The sequence below is a fragment of the Gavialis gangeticus genome, unplaced genomic scaffold (genome assembly GCF_001723915.1).
Source record: "Gavialis gangeticus isolate Ggan-Ray unplaced genomic scaffold, GavGan_comp1, whole genome shotgun sequence".
Lineage (NCBI taxonomy): Eukaryota > Metazoa > Chordata > Crocodylia > Gavialidae > Gavialis > Gavialis gangeticus.
In genome coordinates this window covers 31,695,054-31,715,680 of record NW_017729027.1, presented here as the reverse complement: position 1 = coordinate 31,715,680, position 20,627 = coordinate 31,695,054, and the positions used below count along the sequence as shown (strand labels likewise).

Genomic DNA, 20,627 nt, shown 5'->3' with positions numbered 1-20,627 from the left:
AAACCAACCTGTCCTGTACCTGGAGCCAAGTAAGAGATACTTTGTCAATAAACAGTACCAGCCTATATCACAGGCCATTGCATTTCACTCAGGTGCCCTTTATTGAACCTCGGGACTTGCCATGGGACTGCCCATCTAAAACAATGCCCAGCCATGATTTGAAGACATCACAAAATGTGATAACCCAACACTTCCCTTGATAATTTGTTCCTCACTGTTTAAAAAATAAAAATGCACATACATTTTGCAAAATTTCCTCAAAACTCCACTTAGTGAAAAATCACAGCTACTATTTGACACTGTACACCTTTGCCTGGATCCCTAGGATTCATGCCTATGTCCAGGACATAGGTAATCCAGGTTCCAGGGCTATCTCCCCATGGGGGAATTGAACTGAGATCTCCTGTATCAAAGGATGGTGTCCAAAATGACAAGTCACAGGTCAGTTTGGGCTGAAAGTAACTTACACCCTTGCTGCTGATGTTAGACTCCTGGGCAGGCAAAATAGACAAGTAAGAAAGGGCCTGAGTCTGTGACCCATTGAGGTACATAGACCCTGCCCTGAGAGAGAGAAGCACAAGCTTCAATTCCATTTATGAAATTTTGCATTAAATAGATTTTAACCATGTATTACTATTTGTTGCACAAGATCTCCAATCTTTCTTAAAACTAAATTTAAAAATAAAAACACAATAATTCTTTGTCCATGTTACAAATTAGTGTTTAAGGAAAAGTTCATTCTGTTTTCTAATTTAATTCAGTGATTGGTAACAGAGTCCCACCACTACCAGGTTCTGGGTTTCTTCAGTTAGCATAAAGATTCATATGCCTACAAAATCCTAAAATAAGCACTAACTCAATAAATCAAAAAAGTACGTGATTGGCAGAATCCAACTATATAAACCTTATCTCCTGCTTAGGACTCATGCTTTAACCATAAATGCTCCTTCCTTTGTCACTGATGATTATAAAACTGATGAATATAAAACAAACTGATGATTATAAAACATGCAACTGATAAGTATAATAGCAACACATAACATCGTGTATGATACATTTTGTTGCCATTCCCTAGTAATTGCTTCATAAATAGTAATTATTTTACATTTATTTTTCATATCCAGTTTTATAATTTGTGGAATACAGATGCCAGATCTGCGTCTGGCCAAACCTCAGTCAAAAGGCCAGATGTTTGTGGCGGGGAGGTTTGTAACCCTTGGAACCAGAAGGATTTTATATTGTCTATGTCATTCTACACTCTAATTTTTTGCATGCTGCAATTAAGGCATAGTTTTTTGTGCCTTTGAGAAAGCAGGAGCATTAATACAGTTTTCATATCACAACACATGAATCTTATTGTCTTAGTCCAAGAGCACTGCTCGTGGTCTGTTACTGAACAAAAAATCTACACCCTACAGGGATGAGCAGTAAGGGAAGCCAGTAAAGTTAATTCATAAATACAGACTCGAAAAAACTGTTTGTAAATATTTAAAAAATGTAAGCATGTAAATATTTTTTTTAAATTAAGCATAGGCTAAGTAATGTGTTGAGGTTAATAACCCCTATAAAATTCTCCAAACATGATAAATTCAGTCACTCTGTGAGGCAAAACAATAAGCTACCTCTGTTAACAATGATTTCCCCTTTAAACTGATTCCTCTCTGTGTCAGAAAGGCTTTATCAAAAGTTTTCTTTCATTGCCTAAGTATGCCTGTAGAATATTTGAAAAGGTCTTAATCCACTTAAATACAGGAGTATCAACCCCTCTGATGAATGTGTGATTGTCAAGTGGTTATATCACCTTGAAGCAGCAGCAAAGCTAATCCCAGGCAAAGAATATTTCTGGGTCTGTTATGCAAACAAACAATTGGCTCATCATGACACACTTTTTAAGAAGTTTTGCATGCAGGGTCATGGGCTCCTTTTGCTTTCTCAGACATCAGTAGAATTCTATGCTGTTGTTTGCTATCCATTTGGTATATAGCAGAAGTAGTAATAGTATATATAAGAAAAAAAATTAAATATGAACTAGTGTTTATTATTTTTCTCTTCCTAAAAATCCCTCATTTTGAAGGATGATTCAAGGTTTATTTTATCAAAATTAGAATGTGCAATATAAACTTAGTACCTATACTTGAGCTAACAGAACTTGTCTTCAGATTAACTATGAAATCTAAAAATCCCAAACAAAACCTTTCAATAGTTTAACACAAACTAAGAAGAAAAAGAAATTCGGTCATCCTTCATTGTGTCATAACACTCTTTATCTGTGCAGTTTTGCACAACCTTCACAGAATACCCACTAAGGATATGTACAATTGTTCACTGCACCTGGGGTATGTTCAGACAGCTTGCTTTAAGCTGCATGAATGTAGACTGGAAGTAGTATGTGCAGCCATCTGTTGTTCCTGGGAGCCATGTGGGGAGCCCAGTTAAGGTAATGGGGTGGGGTCTGATTGGTGGGGGAGGGATAGCAGGTCTGCAGAGGGGGAATTGATAGGATCAGGAGAGGGCTGGTAGGTCTGGAGGAGGTTGTCAGGTCAGGACAGGGAACAGGGGCAGTGGGGGCTAAAAATATCCCAGTCAGGGTTTAGGGATGGTAATAGCATAACTTCTGGGTTGGGGTGCACGGCTGGGCTTTCCCAGCCACTCATACCAGCTGCACTGTGAAGGTGGAGATGCATTATGAATGCATAAAGGCATTTGCAAGACCAGATTAATTTTTTCTTAGATTCAGTTAACCCAGTCTTAATCTAAACTAGATTAGATGAACTAATTTAGCTTGGGCATTTGTGCAATTTATCCCCTCTATATGTCTGTACAATTGGTCATTTAGATCAACCAAACTCTGTTTAGGTTGATCTAAATGTAACACTTGTTTATACCCTACAGATTATAAAGCACTTTCAATATGTCAAATTATGTAATGTTTTAGGTATTATCAACATCTTTGGTGTTTTCTTCTATAGGCAATTCAGAATTTTTTTTTTTTAAAAAGAACCCCCCCTAATTTCAGTTTATATTCTATTTTTTTCATTGTACAAATTCTAATTCTAAGATAAATTAACTTACAGTCTCTAGAAGTATTCTATCCCAGGCAGTATATCATTAGCTGCGTATTACATGGGCATATCTATGCAATACACTTTCCTTAAGATTACAGCAAATTACTGCACAGTAAGCATCACCACCTATATGTGCAGACACTTACTGTGCAGTAATTTGCTTTAATCACAAGTAAATTTAATACCTGTAAATACAAGTAGCAAATTCAAGAGTAATTGCTGTGCAGTATGGCATACATAGATGGCTGACCAGGAGCAAATGTGCTCCCAGTGAGCCATATAGCAGGGAGCAGAAGATTGCTTCCTGCCCTGGGAGCTGCTTGCTGCTGGATCAGGTTCTGCCATCAGAGCCTGGTTGGGGAGAATGCCCCCCTGCCCTGGCATCAGGCAGCTCCCAGCCCCCACTCCCCACTTGTGGAGCTGGGTCTAGGAGATAAGACTCTCCCAGCCTTCTCTCCATGATCACATTCACAGAGTGGGGGCTAGGAGTTCCCTGCTGCTGGGGTGGAGGGAGCAATGTCCCAGCCCCCACCAGGAAACAGATGTCTCCTGGCCCCATGCTCCTTGGCAGCCTCTGGGATAGCACCCAGGGGAAACCTAGAGCTTTCCCCACTGCTGCAGGAGGGGCACTGTAGGGCCAGTGGGGATGGGAAAAGACTACTGCCATGATCAGCAAATCTGTTCCTGCTTCACTACATGTATAGATGCCTGCCCTATACATTTGCACATGTAGATATGCCCCAGGACTATGGAATACAAACTGAGTTTTCAGTGAACCCACCCTCATCAGGATTCCATTTGGTTAGCATGAAGGGAATGAGAGTAGGGAAGTGATGATGTAGTCCTCATTTACTAGTCATTTGAAAAGACTGTGAGATTTCCTAATGACAAAGCCTACAACACAAATTCCTATGCTGTACTCCATGCTAATCAAGTGGAGTCCTGTAAGGACAAGATTACTGAAAACTCTCAGTGGGTGCATTGGCACATGCACTTTAATGCATAGTAGACTATTACTGCACATTGAAGTGGCACATAAAAAAGTGCTATTATGCTAATACACAGTAAAATAAGCTACTGCGCATTAATTGACATCTAAAAAAACATATGCTTGTGCTACTGTGCACTATGGCAACCTAATGTGCATTAATTTAGTACCTAAGTATATAGATGTACCCCAGGAGGCCGGGGGTGGGGCTTTAACTAGCGAGCCACGCTAATTTAAAGCACCCAAGAGTCACGTGCACCAGCATTTCTGTGTTGAAAAATGAAGGCAGGGCACTTGGAACTAAAGCTCATCTAGAAAACTTAGGGGTTCTTTGCTGAGTTGGAGTGATATTGGTCTTCATAATGACTTGGCAAATATGAAACAAGGAAAAAAAATTCCCCCAAGGTCAGATTGGTAAGGACTACAAAGTATTTGCTTTTCTGTGTGATGTGCAGTGTAGTTCTCTTCCTAGGATATTCTGAGTATATACTACTACTTATGAATATGAACTATTCCTGTGATTGCATTGTCAGGGCAGTTCCCTTTCTCCCTTGCTTCTATCTGTAGCAGGTTGTAGGTTTGTTAGTGTTTCAGAAACCATGCCTTGTAGTTACACCTGAAGGTAAAGTAAAGTAGCTATTTTGAGTCTTCCTTAGGTAAATGATTTCCTTCTAATGCAAGGGACCAGGAGGCCAGGACTTGATGGCCCAAGAGGCCCTTTCTAGTCCTATGGTCTGACCAGTTACATATCCATTATATTAGTCTCTTATATAGTGTTCAAATAAAATTGAGTGTTCAAATCAAATCTTACTGGAGAATTATTCTCCTGAAGTAACTGCACAGAAAATCAAGTCAGTCAGGTGGTAGCTCCATACAAAAACAGAAAGAATGTTATGATCCCCTGAGATTGGTTGCAAAATAAGCATTATTTATCAGTTATTGAAAGTTTGAAAAAGGCCAGAATATTTTTCCTATATAGGTGATCTTCCAGTCATACACTGGTTTCAATCTAATGGAAGGTAGTCCTTGGCTAAGTATGGACAGTCAAAAAATCTGAAGCTGAATTGATTCAATCTTTGAAGGTTAGTGTAACCTGAATAGGTTGAACTGATAAGCAAGTGAACAAACATACACTTTTGATTCTAGAAATGCAGCCACATGTGGCCAGAATCCAGGAAGTGCTTGAGCATGCCTCCCTGCTCTACTGGAGCAGACAGCTTGGGTCAAGGTTAGCATGCCCATCCTAAAAGAAGGATTTTTGGGGGAGATGCAAAGCATCCTGGGATGCTGGGGCACTGTGACTTAACTTGAATCTGGAGGAGATCTGAAGTTCCATAAACCTATTTATCTAAGTCAGTTAAGTTTGATACTACATCCAACCAGGTTTATCTTAAATTGGTTTGGGCCATTTTGAAGGCAGTTTATGTGCACTAAACTTCTTTTTGATGGCTTGAAAATGGTATTTAGAGGTTTGGTTTTGGGGAACTGGCTTATGGGGGGGGGTGTTTGTGTGTGTGTGTATATATGCATTAGAATGGTTCAGGATGGGCAGCAGAGGTTAATTAATTTCTAAAAGCCTGGGTGTCTCACACACTGTTTTCTCAGCCTTCCAAAACAGACAGGCTGTGTAACAAACAAGAACACACAGTCTGAGAAACTGGGGGCATGTACCACACTTCCATAACATGAAATAAAGAGGCACCAGTTCTTAAGACCAAAGAGGGGGCACTGAAATTCCTGTTTTGGAGGGATGTGCATGTGATGACAGAGAATGCTGGTGGAACAGAACATGGGCAGTCTAATGAACACAGAAAGACCAATCAATGATAGCCACAGATGACAAGTCATCAGGAGTTATCAGGAGGGAAGGAGAATACAAAAGTAAAGACTTGAAAGTAACAAAGGGCCTGGGTTCCCGAGAGGGTCCCTGAGAGGGTTCCTTTTACCATCCTCATCCCCCAGGAGGAGTCCCCAAGGTCACCATGGACAAAGGGCACACCACTGCCCATCTCATCCACCCCACTGGGGGATGGGCTTCAGCATCCCACCTCCAGGCTGCTGACATCTGGCACCTAAAAGAGGGCCTTCAGAGTGAAGCCTGTGTCCTGGCGATATGCTGCTTGACTCTGATGACAGCCCTAGAATTGGCAGATATATAGAATTGTTTAATTGCTTGCATTGTAGCTTTTCTGTTATCACTGTGTATCAATACATTAGCCTATTATTGAAGGGAGAGGTCATGGTTGGTCTGAGGGACAAGGCATCTGGGTCCTAAATCCAGAGCCAACATATTGTGTTACAGATTTGAACTAGTTTCTGATCAGTTATACCAGTTTATGTGTAATTTCTGTCCCTAGCCTTTGCATCAGAGTGCCTTGGTTTTAAAATCCTGTCAGTCACTAAATTAATGAAAGCTACAGATATCATATGGTACTATAATTAATTTAAATTTCTATTGGAGGGATCCCAGAACACTACCTGAGGCAGCTTTTTACTTCTGTATGAACTAGAATTTGCAATATTCAATACAATTTTGGTTACTGAAAATTTTAATACTCTCCTTGGGCCAGACTGAAGGTGAAAAGGAAGAAGCTACTTTACAGAAGAAAGTGCTTATTATAATTTTGGTTCAGTGAATAAATAGAAACTTTTTAATTCTCTATTTTCACAAACTCCACAAAGGATTGGTTTTCTTTCTCTTTGTTATATTTTCTCAACATTTACCTAAAGTCTCATTAAAACCTAGGCATTCATAAAAAAGGAGACAGAGATGAAAATCATTACTGCTAAGGTGTTATGATTTTTGCACTTATTTTTTTAATGGTGTGTACAAGAAAAAACATTATTTTCTATATAAAGACCAGACATTGCTTATTACTGCATTAGATTCTCAGATCCTTTCTCACATTGGTTTAATGGGGCAGTATACTACTAGGGCTGTGCAAAGCTTCAGTCCCTGATTCAATTCAGTGTGGATTTGGCCCAATTCGGTGGCCAAATCTCTGAATTCGAATTGACTCAGAGGACCCTCTAATCTCTCTGAATCAAATTGGAACCTTCCAAATCGATTTGGAGAGATTCAGAAAGATTCAGAGATTTGGACACAGAGACAGCTTGAAATGTTTTTTCTACACACCTCTAGGGAGTAGGCAGCTCATACATGCTGCGATGCTGGGGTGCATGGAGCATTCCACAGGAGTGTGGGGGCTCCCCAGCATGCTCAGCAGCAGACCTGGAAGTGGACCAGAACCACTTATGGTCCACTTCTGGGTCCTCTGTGGAGCATTCATGGGGCCCCCTCTGACTTGGCAACTGGTGCCTCCTGGGTCTGGGGTGGGGCACCCAGGGTTCCCCTGCAGCTGATCACCAAGCCAGGGGGAGGGAGTGTGGGGGGCTCCCCAGCATGCTCCCTGGTGGATCCGGAAGTGGACTGGAGGTGCTTCCAGTCTACTTCTGGGTTAACTGCTGAGCATGTGGAGGACTCCCCCACACTCCTGTGCGACACCCCAGCATCGTGGCATTCACAAGCCATGCTGCTACCTCGAGGTAAGTAAATAAAACTTTTAAAGCTGTGTCTGTGTCTGAATAGATTCAGCTAAATCGAATCAGGGACAGTGATCGAAATCAACTAATCAAGTTACTGTCCCTGATTCCGGCCGAATCTGAATCGAAAAGGGCCTGCTTTGCACACCCCTATATGCTACTACTCAACATGGCACCTAGTTAATGTAGCTGTAGTATTTTCCTCCTAGAGAGTAAGTTATTATATTAAAAGATAATTATTAAGTTTGGAATCTCAAGAAATTAGAAAATATCAGAAATAAAATTTACTAATTTATCTTCTTCCCCCTTATCTGTACACAATACAATATAGTCTTTACTATTTTTTCCACAAAACCCTTCTCTTGGGGTGAAGGAGGGCTGTGTAGTGAAGGACACTGATTCCCTAGGACCCTAGCCTTTGTTATTATAGAAGCTAGCTGGCATATGATGGGACTGCAGAAAGAGAAAGAATAATTTTACCAGTGGAGGTGGGTAAATGCTATCCTGGATCTGCCTTCTTGGAAATGGTTGAATTATTTTAGCTGAAATTTTGCCAAAAAATATATTCAGGCTGACACACACCCAGCATGGGAAATTGTAGTTTAAAGTTAAAATTGGCAAAGTCATGAACAACTGAAAATGAGGCTTAGAATGGAAATACTGGATAACCTTAATATTTCCTGATTTTCAGGAACTTATTGTTTAATTATAAAAAATACATGCTACCATTGGGCTTGGCATGTCTACATCATTTACTTGCAGCCAAGCTGTCATTCTATATGATATTGTCAACCTTTTTATTGCTTTGTTGATTTACCTTGAAATATTTGTGCCCCTCCTCCCCAGTTGAATGTCTTGAAACAGGTATCGTATCAGTGAAAAACTATCACTTTTCATAAATTCTTACAAGATCACTTAATTTTAGCCTATGGTTCTGTTCTACAAATATGGGATGAAAAATAGAGTCAAATGACCCTGATCCTATTCTGTTTTCAGGATATATATGTCTTTTTGGGCTAGCAAGGGCAAAGGTGTGTGTCTTGTTTTAAGATTGTGACCTTATTGCACCCAGGGAAACATACAGAGCAGAATTCTATTTCATCTAGTGCATGACCAAAATGCAGCTTAAAACTAACTCTTGGTTACCCAGTTGAAATGTAGGACCAATTCTATTACCCACTCTGGACATGTAAGGACCCCCATTATATGAATAGGAAGATGGCTGCATGTCTCCATTTCTATAATAAGACTTTCTTTTATACACACTCAAAATATATTAAAAGTATTTTCATTATTAGGAGAAATTATTTTTTTAGTTAGCAGGTAGATGTATGGAATTTATTTTCCTTTATTGAAAAATGTGAATAATTTCTTACTGTTTCATATCATGGCACTGAATGTAATTTTGCTTCAGATTACAGGAAGTGCAGTGTAAATCACAAATGGACATATATAATTGAAAAAGGGGCTTCCTCTCTAATCTGTCCTATTCTATGGTATTCTAGGGTTTCTGTCTCCATTTTAAAAAGCAGTTAAGTATGTGTTTAAGTGTTTTCCTAAATAACAATGGTTCTCTAAATTCAGAAATTAGTCAGAAGTTACAGCAAAATTTAAATGGAGCATAAATATGAGTGTGAAATCTGAAAAACAGATACATTTTTCATTTCAGATACAATTTATATTTGCTTAGAGCAAGATATTGGGATAAATTATAGTCAACAATCAAAATGCTAGTATAAATACACTATTTCTATATTGCTGTCCATGGCCTACAACCCTAAAAAACGCAGACAGCGTTTCAGAGAATTTACATGTAACAGCAGATTGTTCAGTATCTCTTAAGATGGCTCTTTGGAAGATCATGTTATTTCTCAAACTGGTAGGCTCTTAATGAATGACTATCTCCAAGGCAGCAGAACTATACACACACACAAATATGCCATAGACCACTTACTGGAACTAGGAATTTTTTAATCTCTTCCAAGGCATGACTCATACGTGAATAAGCTTCCCCAGGTGGAGCAAACACTTCAATTAATACATGAAGCTCATCACTCAAATGTGCATACTTGGCTTCCCCACTTTTCCTTAGCTCTTCTTCCTGTGAAAAAAGGTTATTTATAAAAATAAGAATCTACTCATTTTGCATTAGTTTAACATTTACAGTGAAAATGACAAAGGACATAATTTAAGCAGACTTCCAAATTGTTAGAAAAATAAAATTCTAGTAAAAGCCACTTAAAAATTTACAAATCACTTTTGAGTGTCTGAGTGATAAAACCAGCATAATTATCTACAACCAACTTTAATCATAGCAGAGAAAAATGCAAAATACTTCAAAACCGAAAATTGAAATATCATTAACCCAATAATACAAAAATATGTGCAAGAGAGAGAGAACTCGCATGAACTTTCTCTGTACTAAGATGTTTCCACCCAGAATTTTACTTTTTATTCATTTGAATGGTGTTTTGATTTCCACCTAGACCATGCTCCATTTTTTAATGAAAATCACACGGTATCATTAAGGAAAAGGATAGCCCTTACAATAAAAGTCTTCACTTGAAATCAGGTAGTCAGAATTTCATTTCTAGCTCTGCCATAGACTTCCTGTGTACCATTGGAAAAATCACTTAATCAATCTTTGCAGACAAGGTTCTTTGGGTAAATCCTATATTGTTTACCAGAACAACTCAAATTGTTGGAAAACTAAGTGCTTTACCACTCTATCCAGGAAGAGCACAGACCATTTGCAGATGCTTCCTTAGCCTGATGAAGGGTGTTTGTGCCCAAGAGCTCGCTAAGAAGAATTTTTCCATCTATTTGAGTTGGTCTAATAAAAGATATTGGATTTACCCAAATAACCTTGTTTGCTTATGTCCTTAGAACAACACAGCTACAACCTGTACCCCTTAATCACTCTTTAATCTTTATTTTCTGTTGATGTACTATTTTCTTTTGAAGTACTTGATCATTATAGCTTTAAACAGAGATATCCCAGGTGCATCTATATGTGAAATTAATGTAATGCAATAAACTCCAGAGCAGTTTGAGCCAGAGTTAACTGCTCCTAGGTGCAGTGTCTACACATGAGCCTGGGACTGCAGCAAATAGAGCTGGAGCAGAGCAGCCCTAGGATGGCAGAGGGCACAGATGTCAGCCCCGGGTTCTGGGTGGTGGCATCAGGCAATTGAGGGGCTGGCAGGAGGCAGGGTTCTGGCTCTGGCTAGCTGGGTTTCCTGGGTGCAATTTGCACCCAACAGTACTATCTTACAACAGAGTTAATTAATTTGCTGTGCCCTACTACCAGTACATGTGTAGACTATGATGCTTTACTGTGGAGCTAATTAATCTATTCTACAATGAAGTGCACATGTGGATGCATCCATTGACAAGTGCATAAAACAGTCTATAAGGAGATGTTACACTGCATTTCAGTGTACTGGAACAAAAATTTTATCACAGCCCGTGCAATAATTTAATATGAAGAATTCTTAACAAATTAGAGTTTGGTAAAACAAAATGTTACAACAGTAATTGTTCCAAGTTTCATTCATATTTCTCAGTCCGATCCCAAAGACAGAATAAACAAGCACAATGTCACCAAATCCATTTATTTTCCAAATGAAGACAAGGGCAAAAAATCTGAATCACTATATTTATCAGGCCTTTACACAGCTGGCCTAATAAAAAATAGATGGGTACATAAATGGATGTATACATTAGTCATATGATTTACTGCTACATTTCTTTTCCATGTCACATTTGAGATACGTTGGTAGCATGGTAATATTTATTGTTTCATCAACACACTTAGAAACTATTAGGTTTCTTAATTTCAGGCCCTTCTCCCCCAACACACTGACAGTCTTCCTATTTTCCCTATCCAGAAGCTGTTTCCAAATAGTAAACTCATAGGGACGGCATGGAGAAGATGGTCACTGTGCATCTTCCCTAGGTAGAGGTTGTATCTTAATTTTTCTTACATACTTGCTTCAAATTTCAGGTGAAATAGACAACACCAAATATTTTTACATCAATTAATGCAAACCTTGGTTCAAGACCCTTTCTCTGCCTCTTAGTCTCTGAAGCATAGAGCTGCCAGGCTCCCTACTTCTACAGCCTTTGTTTTTTAGAATATTTCATGTTGAGTAATTCAAATAATAGACATTTTGGCTAGCTTAGATAGACAGACCTCATCCTAGAGTTGGGAAAAATACTTCCTGAAACTTTATAAAACCTTCTCTCTGCCTAAAGTTTATATACACACCAAGTTCCACATTAAGAGAATACATGACTATCAAGAGAACCTTATGGAATATATTAATGGAATTTATTGCTGAAAATGTACCCAGAAACAGTAGTTATCAGCTACATACATTGTTTTCAAGAAGTTACAGCATCCATGTGATCCCAGATATTTATATGGGATCCCATTTATTTATATAAATAAATGGATTCGGTGACATTGTGGCTTTATGCATTATAGAAATGTAAACAACTTAGAATTTCAAAGCCTAATGGAGTTATAAAAGTTCTTCACCAGCCTTGTGGAGCTTGCAAGTATTAAGGAATTCACAAACATTAACCTCACCATTTATTTTTTAAGGCCTGATTTTCAGTTTATAATGTACTCATGTACTCATTACAAACATCTCAGGATATGCATATGTACTGCTTGCCACAATATTCGATCTTTAAAATTAAGTAAAAATCCCCTCATATCAATATTTAACACCCGCAAATCCTGACATGGACAGTAAGGAAGGGAAGAGACGTTACCCTTCCTGAAACTCATTCCTGTGGCTATCTTGCTAAAACTTCTTAATTTAAAATCTATTCAACATAGCATAAGAAAGGCAGGGCAACCAGGGTAACCAGCTTGGGTGCCAACACTGGGGTTGGAGAGGGGAGGGGAAATAAAATAGCAGCAGCTGTGCTGTTAACTTGCCAGCAGCAGTGAGTGCAGCAGTGCAGCCATGCTGTACCATGTGTGGCTGCCACCCAGGTTGCTCAAGCATCTTGTTATGCCTGCTGTTCAATTCTGACTCAGAGACACAAAAAATCTCAGTCACATTTCTTTTCAGGGGTTAAAAGTAGGCCTGTGTAAAGCTAGTATTCGCTTCAGATTTGCCCAATTCGGGAGCAGTGATTCAATTTGGTCATTCCAATCACTGTCTCAAATCAATCTGACTGAATCTGATTCAGAGATTCAGCCGCCACTGAATTGGCTGAATCTCTGAATCAAACAGGCCCCTCCCCTACCTCCTCTCCCAGCCCCATCAATGGCTGCCCTGCCTGGCCCTAGTGCCCTGGCTCTTTAAAAATAAAGCCCTGCACTCATTGGCTGCTGCCAGGTGGTGGGGAGGGCATCCCTGCTTCCCCCCATTGCCCTGCGCTGCGTAGGGGGCTCTGCCACAAGCCCCTATCCCTTGCCCGCTCTCCCAGCCTAGTCAATGGCTGCCCTGCCCAGCCCCAGTGTCTCAAAACTTTATTTTTTTTTTTAGCCCCGCACTCACCAGCTCCTGCCAGGTAGGGGGGCAATCCCCACTGCCCCCCACTGCCCCATGCTGCATGAGGAGCTCTGCCATGAGCCCCCAAAACTCCCAATGGCCACCACAGCATCCAGTGAATGCAGGGCTTTTTTTTTTTTAAAAAAAAACGCCAGGATGCTGGGGCTGAGAGGGCAAGCTATCAACAGGGCTGGGAGACGGGGTGGGGGATGGGGTCTCATGGCAGAGGGCCCCATGGAGCATGCAGCAGTGGGAGGTCAGCAGGGATTGCCTCCCCATCTGGCAGGAGCCAGTAAGTGTGGGGCTTTTTACTTATTTTAAGAGCCAGGATGCTGGGCCAGGTGGGGACCATTGACGGGGCTGGGAGAGCAGGCAGGGGTGAGGGGGCACTCAGGGGGCTGGGGGAGCAGGCAGGGGATGGGGCCTGTTAGAAGTCCCCCCATGGTCACCTTCCCCCTCCTCCAGCCCCTGTTCCCCTCCCCCCTACTTACCAGTACAGAGTTCAGGCTCAGCTCCCTGGAGCGGCGAGCAAGGAATGCCCGAATCTAATCTCTCCAAAGTTCTCCAAATCTTTTCCAAATCAATTCAGAGAGCTTCAAATTGATTCAGACCTTTTTATTGGTCTCACAATGTAATTTGGATTTGGAGATTTGGCCACTGAATTGGGCCAAATCTCCTCCAAATTGAATCAGCATACAAAGCTTTGCACATTCCTATTTAAAAGCAAGGCAATTGTCAGACATCCTTTACATCACAGTTACGTTAACTCACATGAATATCTTCTTTCTCACATAACTGATGTTTACAAACAAAAAGGTTAATCTTTCTTCTTAATATTGATTAAGATCTTCAGTGAATATACATTTATGCAGTGGCTATACATTTTTTATTTATCATGGATTGTAGAACTTAGCTGTTTAGACATTTATCATGGATAATTCCAGGAATATTCTCTGACATCTTCTATTCGCAAGGACAACTGAAATCAACCACAAGTCCTCTGAGGAAGACTGCCATTTCATGAAGTAGTTTCTATGAGATGCAAAGCTGTGAGCTCCATCCTGATCCCAAGATACCCCGAATGAGCAATATGGGTAATGGGATCTGATGCTCAATCTCATTATCCCATTTTTTGCCTTACGCATGTAGCATGGTAGTAAATGTGATTGTGAGAACTGCACATCAGATCTGGGCAGTAGCGTCTCATGTAGATGTGCCCATGGGAGTGAAATGAACTAAGAATATACACTAAGTGAAAGAACAGGGCATTTTGAAGTCGTACCAGTCTTGAAACTTTCTATAAATGTGGAAGACATAGGAGAAGGAATAACATTTGTTTCAGTTTAGTGCTCTTTCGGCATTTCACAGGTGACAGCAAAAAAGGAAGGCAGTCAAAAGGTAGCTTTATTCCTGACACTAGCAAATTCTGAAGCACTTGGTATTTTTAAAAATAATTTTCAGTCAACTCAAGCAATGGAGTCTAACACTGAAAATGATCTACAAAAGCTTGAATTCTTAACTCTGTGTAACATAAAAAGGGAGATTGATGTCATATACTTGGATTTCAAAAACGCTTGTGACTTGGTCTCCTACGATGTCCTCATTTTTCAATTGAGAAATTGCGGCCTCAACAACTTAATGGTCCAGTGGCTGGGAAACTGGCTCTAAAGTCAGATCCAGAGAGTGTTAATAGACCAAACTGAGTTGACGTGGCAAAAGGTGACAAGTGGTGTCCCTCAAGGCTCAGTGCTCAGACCAGTGCTTTTCAACATTTTCATCAGTAGTTTGGATATGGGTGTGGACAGTGTATTGGCAAAGTTCCTGGATGACACCAAGTTATGGGGGAGTGTGGTCATGCTGGAAGACAAGCTAAGGATACAGGCTGACCTTGAAAGGCTTGTAAAGTGGGCATATCTAAACCTGATGATGTTTAACACCAAGAAATGTAAAGTGCTCCATCTGGAGAGATATAAACCATAACATACTTACAGGTTTGGTGGTGCTACACTAGCCAGCACCACAACTGAAAGAGCACAAAATGAACATGAGTCACCAGTGCGATGCCATCAGTGGCAAAGCAAACAACACTCTGGCATGCATCAACTGATGCAGCACAAGAATGACTAAGGATGTCTCTGTACTCAGCATTGGTGAGGCTGCATCTGGAGTACTATGTCCAGTACTGGGCACCACACTTCAAGAGCAATGCAGAGAAGCTGGAAAGAGTCCAAAGGAAGGCCACACAAATGATTAGAGGTCTGGAGAACGGACCATATGAGGAGAGGCTGAAGGACATGGGACTGTTCAGCCTGGAAAACAGAAGACTCAGGGGGGAATTAGTGGCAGCCTTTAAGTATATAAGGGACAAACATCAGGGGCTAAGAGAATATCTGTTCATCAAGGCACCCCAGGGGAAGACTAGGAATAATGGCCATAAACTAATAGAAGATCACTTCAAATTAGACATAAGGAAAAACTACTTTATGGTTTGTGTGTCCAGATTCGGGAACAGACTCCCCCCAGATGTGGTACAGTTACCTTCCCTGGAGATCTTCAGAAGACAACTGGATGAACACCTTGTTGGGGTCATCTGACCTCAGCAGTCTTTCCTGCCTTCGAGCAGGGGGGCTTGACCTGATGATCTCATGAGATCCCTTCCAGCCCCTAACTTATATTAATCTATGAATTTATTAAAAAACCAGACAAATAACCTATTTTTAAACAGAGTAGAAAAAGTAAATAATAGGGCTGTGCAAAATTTTGCTGGTTGTTTTTTTTCTACACTGTTTTAACTCGTTTCGAGCTTGAAACAGTGACATTGAAACAAAACAAAAGGCTTCAAAACAGTCTTGAAATGAAACAAGGGAAGTCGAAACATTTTGAGAGTTTTGAAATGTTTCAAGTTTTGAAGCTGAAGCTGGGCTTGGTTGCAGGTTCCGCAAGCTCCACATGCAGACACAGTGAGTGCCACCCTCCTCACTCTATCCACACCTATTATCATTTTTCATTTTTTTAAAAACCATTTAATGCCCTGCTCTCAGAGCTGGAGGCAGCACTCACTACATCACCAGCCACCAGGGGAAGAACAATGTCCCTGCTGAGTTCCCATGGCAGGATGAACTTGGAGGAATGGGTTTGGGGTGTTGTGAAACTCCAGGTGAGCTCATCTTAGCTGCCTGGGATTCCAGCTTTCAGGTTGAAAAACCCTTCATCAGGCTGAGGAGGCACCTGCAGTTGGTATGTGTGCTGTTCCTGGATGGAAGGAATAGTAAAGAAGCCAGAGGCTGGCATGCAATGCAGATAAGCAAGTCTGTCAGTGAAAATGGAAATGGAGGCATCAGGGGGTGAGGGACAGGCTGGAGTGGGGTTGGGAGGGAGATGTAGCAGCTCAGGTAAAAGTGGAGAGGTACCTGAGGAGTCAGATGTCTGGCATGTTGTAGTATGTCAGAATTCCAGTGTCTATTGTAACAGGGGCTCAGATAGGAGCCCCATTACTAGGTTTGACATGGGAGTGGGTAGACATAGACAGCACTGTGCACCGGTGAAGGGAATCACACACCAGGAGAAGGTTATATTAATTAACCTGCTGTGGCTGGTATAAAGCAGCAGCAAGGGAACACACTCTTGCCTCTGGGCACTGGAGGAAGAATCATGAGAGAGAAAGAGAGGAAACTTGACTGGCAACCCTGGAGAACCCAGGATGGCAGGACCCAGGATGACTCTACTGACCAGTAAGAAGACAGGGAACCCAAAGGGGAAGCAGGGCTCCAGGGGATCACTGCAATGAAGATAACTCAGAGGTAGAGGGCTTCAGGGCAGCATGCAGCAGACAGAAGCAACGCCAGACTGCTTGCACCACCAGGAAGGTGTGGAAGAGCACCAATCTGGCAGTTCAACAGGGAAGGAGCAATGGGGGCTGCTCCCGGCTTAGGACATGTGGCGGTGCAGAGAATGCACCTCCACTAATGGGTTGATTGGCAGGAAAGATTCTGCCATATTGAAAGCTGACCTAAAGTATCCGGTACATTCTTTGGCTTTCAGAGTGATTGTATTTGTTACATTGACTTCCCTTGCTAATAAGGTAGTTAGAGGGGAGAGTATTACTGTGTAACCTGTAGCTCTGAATAAATCCGCACTGGTGATTCATCATCTGGGTGGTCTGTGGTGCTTAATCCCCCTTTATTAACACTGAACATCTTCTATCTTTTAATCAAAGTCATGGCAGGAGATGGCATGCAATGCAAGCAAGAAAACCAGTCAGTGAAAATGGAAATGAAGGTATCAGGGGGTAAGAGATAGGGTAGGGGGATGTAGCAGGTAAAAGTGGAGAAGTATCTGGGAAATCAGATGTCCAGCAGGTTGTAGTGTGTCAGAATTCCAATGTCCATGAGTCCATGATTTTCTGTACCTAGGAGGCTGATGAAATGCTGTTCATAGGCTTGTCTCTGAAAAGTGGTTTGTAAATTCCCTTTGAGGATCAGGCCTAAGAGATTGGAGACAAGTGGTGTTCTGTTGTTGTCTTTGATAGATTTTCAGTGTGTGCTCATTCTTCTGGTGCTCAGTTGTTGCTTGGTGTCTCCTACTTATTTTCCATCAGGGCACTTGGTTCCCTGATGGAGATACGTAGTGTATTGCGATGATATCTCCATACTGGAGATATTATTGGAAGGTTTTACATGTCTTGTCATGGCATGGCCTGCATCCATTTGGTATGTTTTGGGCTGTAGGAAGTCAGCTTCTGGTGATGAGGTTAGCGAGGTTTAGTGCTTGTATGAATTTAAAAAACACTTTTCATAGATGAGCCTATGAACTGCACTTCATCAGCCTCCTAAGTACAGAAACTTATGGACTCCAGATAGACATTAGAATTCTGACACACTACAACCTACTGGACATCTGACTCCCCAGGTACCTCTCCACTTTTGCCTGCTACATCCCCCTTTCCCCCTACACCTCAGCCTGTCCCTCATCCCCTGAAGCCTCCATTTTCATTTTCACTGACTGGCTTTCTTGCCTGCATTGCATGGCAGCCTCTGGCTTCTTTACTATTCCTTCCATCCAGGAACAGCACACACACAAAGTGCAGGTGCTTCCTCAGCCTGATGAAGGGTTTTTCAACCCCAAACCTTGCTAAGATATATTTCTCTAACTATTCAGTTGGTCTACTAAAAAATACCAGATTGACTCAAAGAACCGTGTCTGCCAGTGCCATGTCCTTAAATGAACACCCCTAGCACCTGTCCCTGGTCAGCTGACCAGAAGGAGGTAGAGCCCTGGGTACATGTAAGTGCCACTGCTTGGGCTGGTAGGGAGAGTTCTCTGGCAACTGCTGGAGAAGAAGCTCTTGCAGGAAAGGAAATGAAGACTGTGACAGTTTAGCTGCCTGAGATGCTAGTGCTACTGTGTTGTTTACTTACTTGTTGTTATTTAAAGTGGTGGACCAGGATGAGGCTGTAGGGGAGGAGGAAGCCTCACTGGGGCACACTACCATGTCACATAAAGGCCCCAGTGCCAGTGAGGGCACACCTTAACACACACACAGTCACATGTCACAAGTTTTGCTTGTCAGCAGCTTGAGGTGCAGTTTCCCAGAAACCCCTGCACCTATATCCTTGAAACCTTACAGTCTTTGTGGCCTCAGCAGGGGCTACTGTTCCTGCTGTTTTTATTCAAATAAGGGAAGGAATAACAAAGTTATAGGCAGTTTTGTGATTCCCCATTATAGCCCATGGGCAAAACGACACAGCGAAACAATTTCTATGAAACAAAATGCAACAGTGCTTCTAAATTAAACAAAACACTGAAACAAATCACTGTCCCATCAAAATGGCAAAATGGAAGTCAAAATGAAATGGTGCTGTTTCATACAGCCCTAGTGAAAACATAGGAGAGACTGTGAATTATCTCAGGCTGAACAGCCAATTTTGTAACTTCAAAAGGCAAATGGAATCTCTAGTAAGAGACAAAGTTGTACGGTGACAAATTCTATCACTCAAATTATGGAACATTGTAATGAGAAAGTCAGTAGAATTTGCATATCAAAGGAATCACCTATTTCAGAGTGAAGCTTATGGAAGGCAGAAAATGCTCTGACACGATGAACAGGATAACAATCCAAGACACTACAAGAAATGAGACTTGAAGCAGAAATTAATCTGAAACACAAAGTTAGCACACAGGCTCATTTATGCTGTGGCAAATGATTCAGGTTAAAAGTATGCTGATGATTTGGAAATGGATGGAGGGGCAATGGCTTTTTATCATTTTGCAAACTGCAAGCACAAGCAAAGTCCACATCCTAAACAGAGAGGATGACAACAGCACAATTAGCTTAGAGGAATTATTGATAGGAACACTTTTGCAGATGATGATGAATGGACTATAAGCTTGAAAATAAATGGACCATTTACTAATTGAAATTTGGACACTGATGGACAAAGAAATTTAGTATCAGAAACAGTGATATTAACTAAGACAGTATGTGGACTAAATAGATGAGTAAATAACATATTGAAAAAATACAATTTATAACAATTCCAATGAAAAAAGTACCAATTATAGAGCAAAAAAGGTGCCAAGTTCTTTGTGTCAATGAGAAAGTGTAGCAAGTAAAGGGGCAGTTGAGGAAAAGTTGAGGACACTGCCAGGAGATATGAAAGTTTTCTATTGAGTTTTGGAAACAGCTGGGATTGCTGGGATCAAGCTAAATAAAGAAAAGGTAAATTCTATGTAATGGAAATAACATTTAAAAAGCTTTATATGAGAACAAGATATACAGGTAAGGCACAATAAGATGAAGGCCTTATACAACAACGTGACAAGAAAGGAGTACAAAGATTCTCTCTGAATGATGAAATGTGTAGGGAAATATTACCTAACCCAGCTGGGAGAGCAAGTGTCAGGTATGTGAATGTGTTGATTCCACATGTATAATTCTCAAATGACTTTCTGTTACTTACTGTTGAATTGTCTAATTTCAGTGTATCTATATTTTTGCTTTAAGTTTTCAATATACTTTGTACCTGCCAGTTTGGCAGCATTCTTTCCTACACTTGCAGCTGGAATCATTTATTTATGAAGGTCCTGGGAAAAGCATAACAACTAGTGACAAGACAGCATCTCACAAGCAAGGCATGCATTAATGCTAGAAGAAGAATCTGCTCTAACTGTGGGTACTTGAAATCTGTTGGAACCCAAAGTAGCTACTTATACTGGAACAACTGAGACTTACGATAGGACCCTGGAGACCTGACCTGTGTATATAGAGCAGCTGGAGCAGTGTTTCTGAAGTAAGTGAGATTTCCCCTGGACTGGCATTGTATGAAGATGTTACAAGTACTTTCAAAGGTCCTTACAGAAACACTTATCAACAATTAAGTGACAATTGCAAGGAGTGCCCAGGTAAGAAACAGGGGTCCAGACAATCTCCCAAATTGGAGGGTGGCACACGCAGCTATGCAAGGCCTTAAATGGCTATATACCAATGCTCATAGTATGGGGAATAAACAGCACGAACTC

At 41.0% G+C, this 20,627-nt stretch overlaps 1 protein-coding gene across 1 annotated transcript in view; it reads right to left on the bottom strand.

Annotated features, from left to right (window-relative positions):
• The window catches only part of KHDRBS2 (KH RNA binding domain containing, signal transduction associated 2), a 950,986-nt gene that overhangs the window by 452,185 nt on the left and 478,174 nt on the right, over positions 1-20,627 (bottom strand). Inside the window, exon 4 of the mRNA XM_019520516.1 lies at positions 9,551-9,697. Coding sequence (XP_019376061.1) covers positions 9,551-9,697 — 147 coding nt within the window. The remainder of the gene's footprint in view (positions 1-9,550; positions 9,698-20,627) is intronic.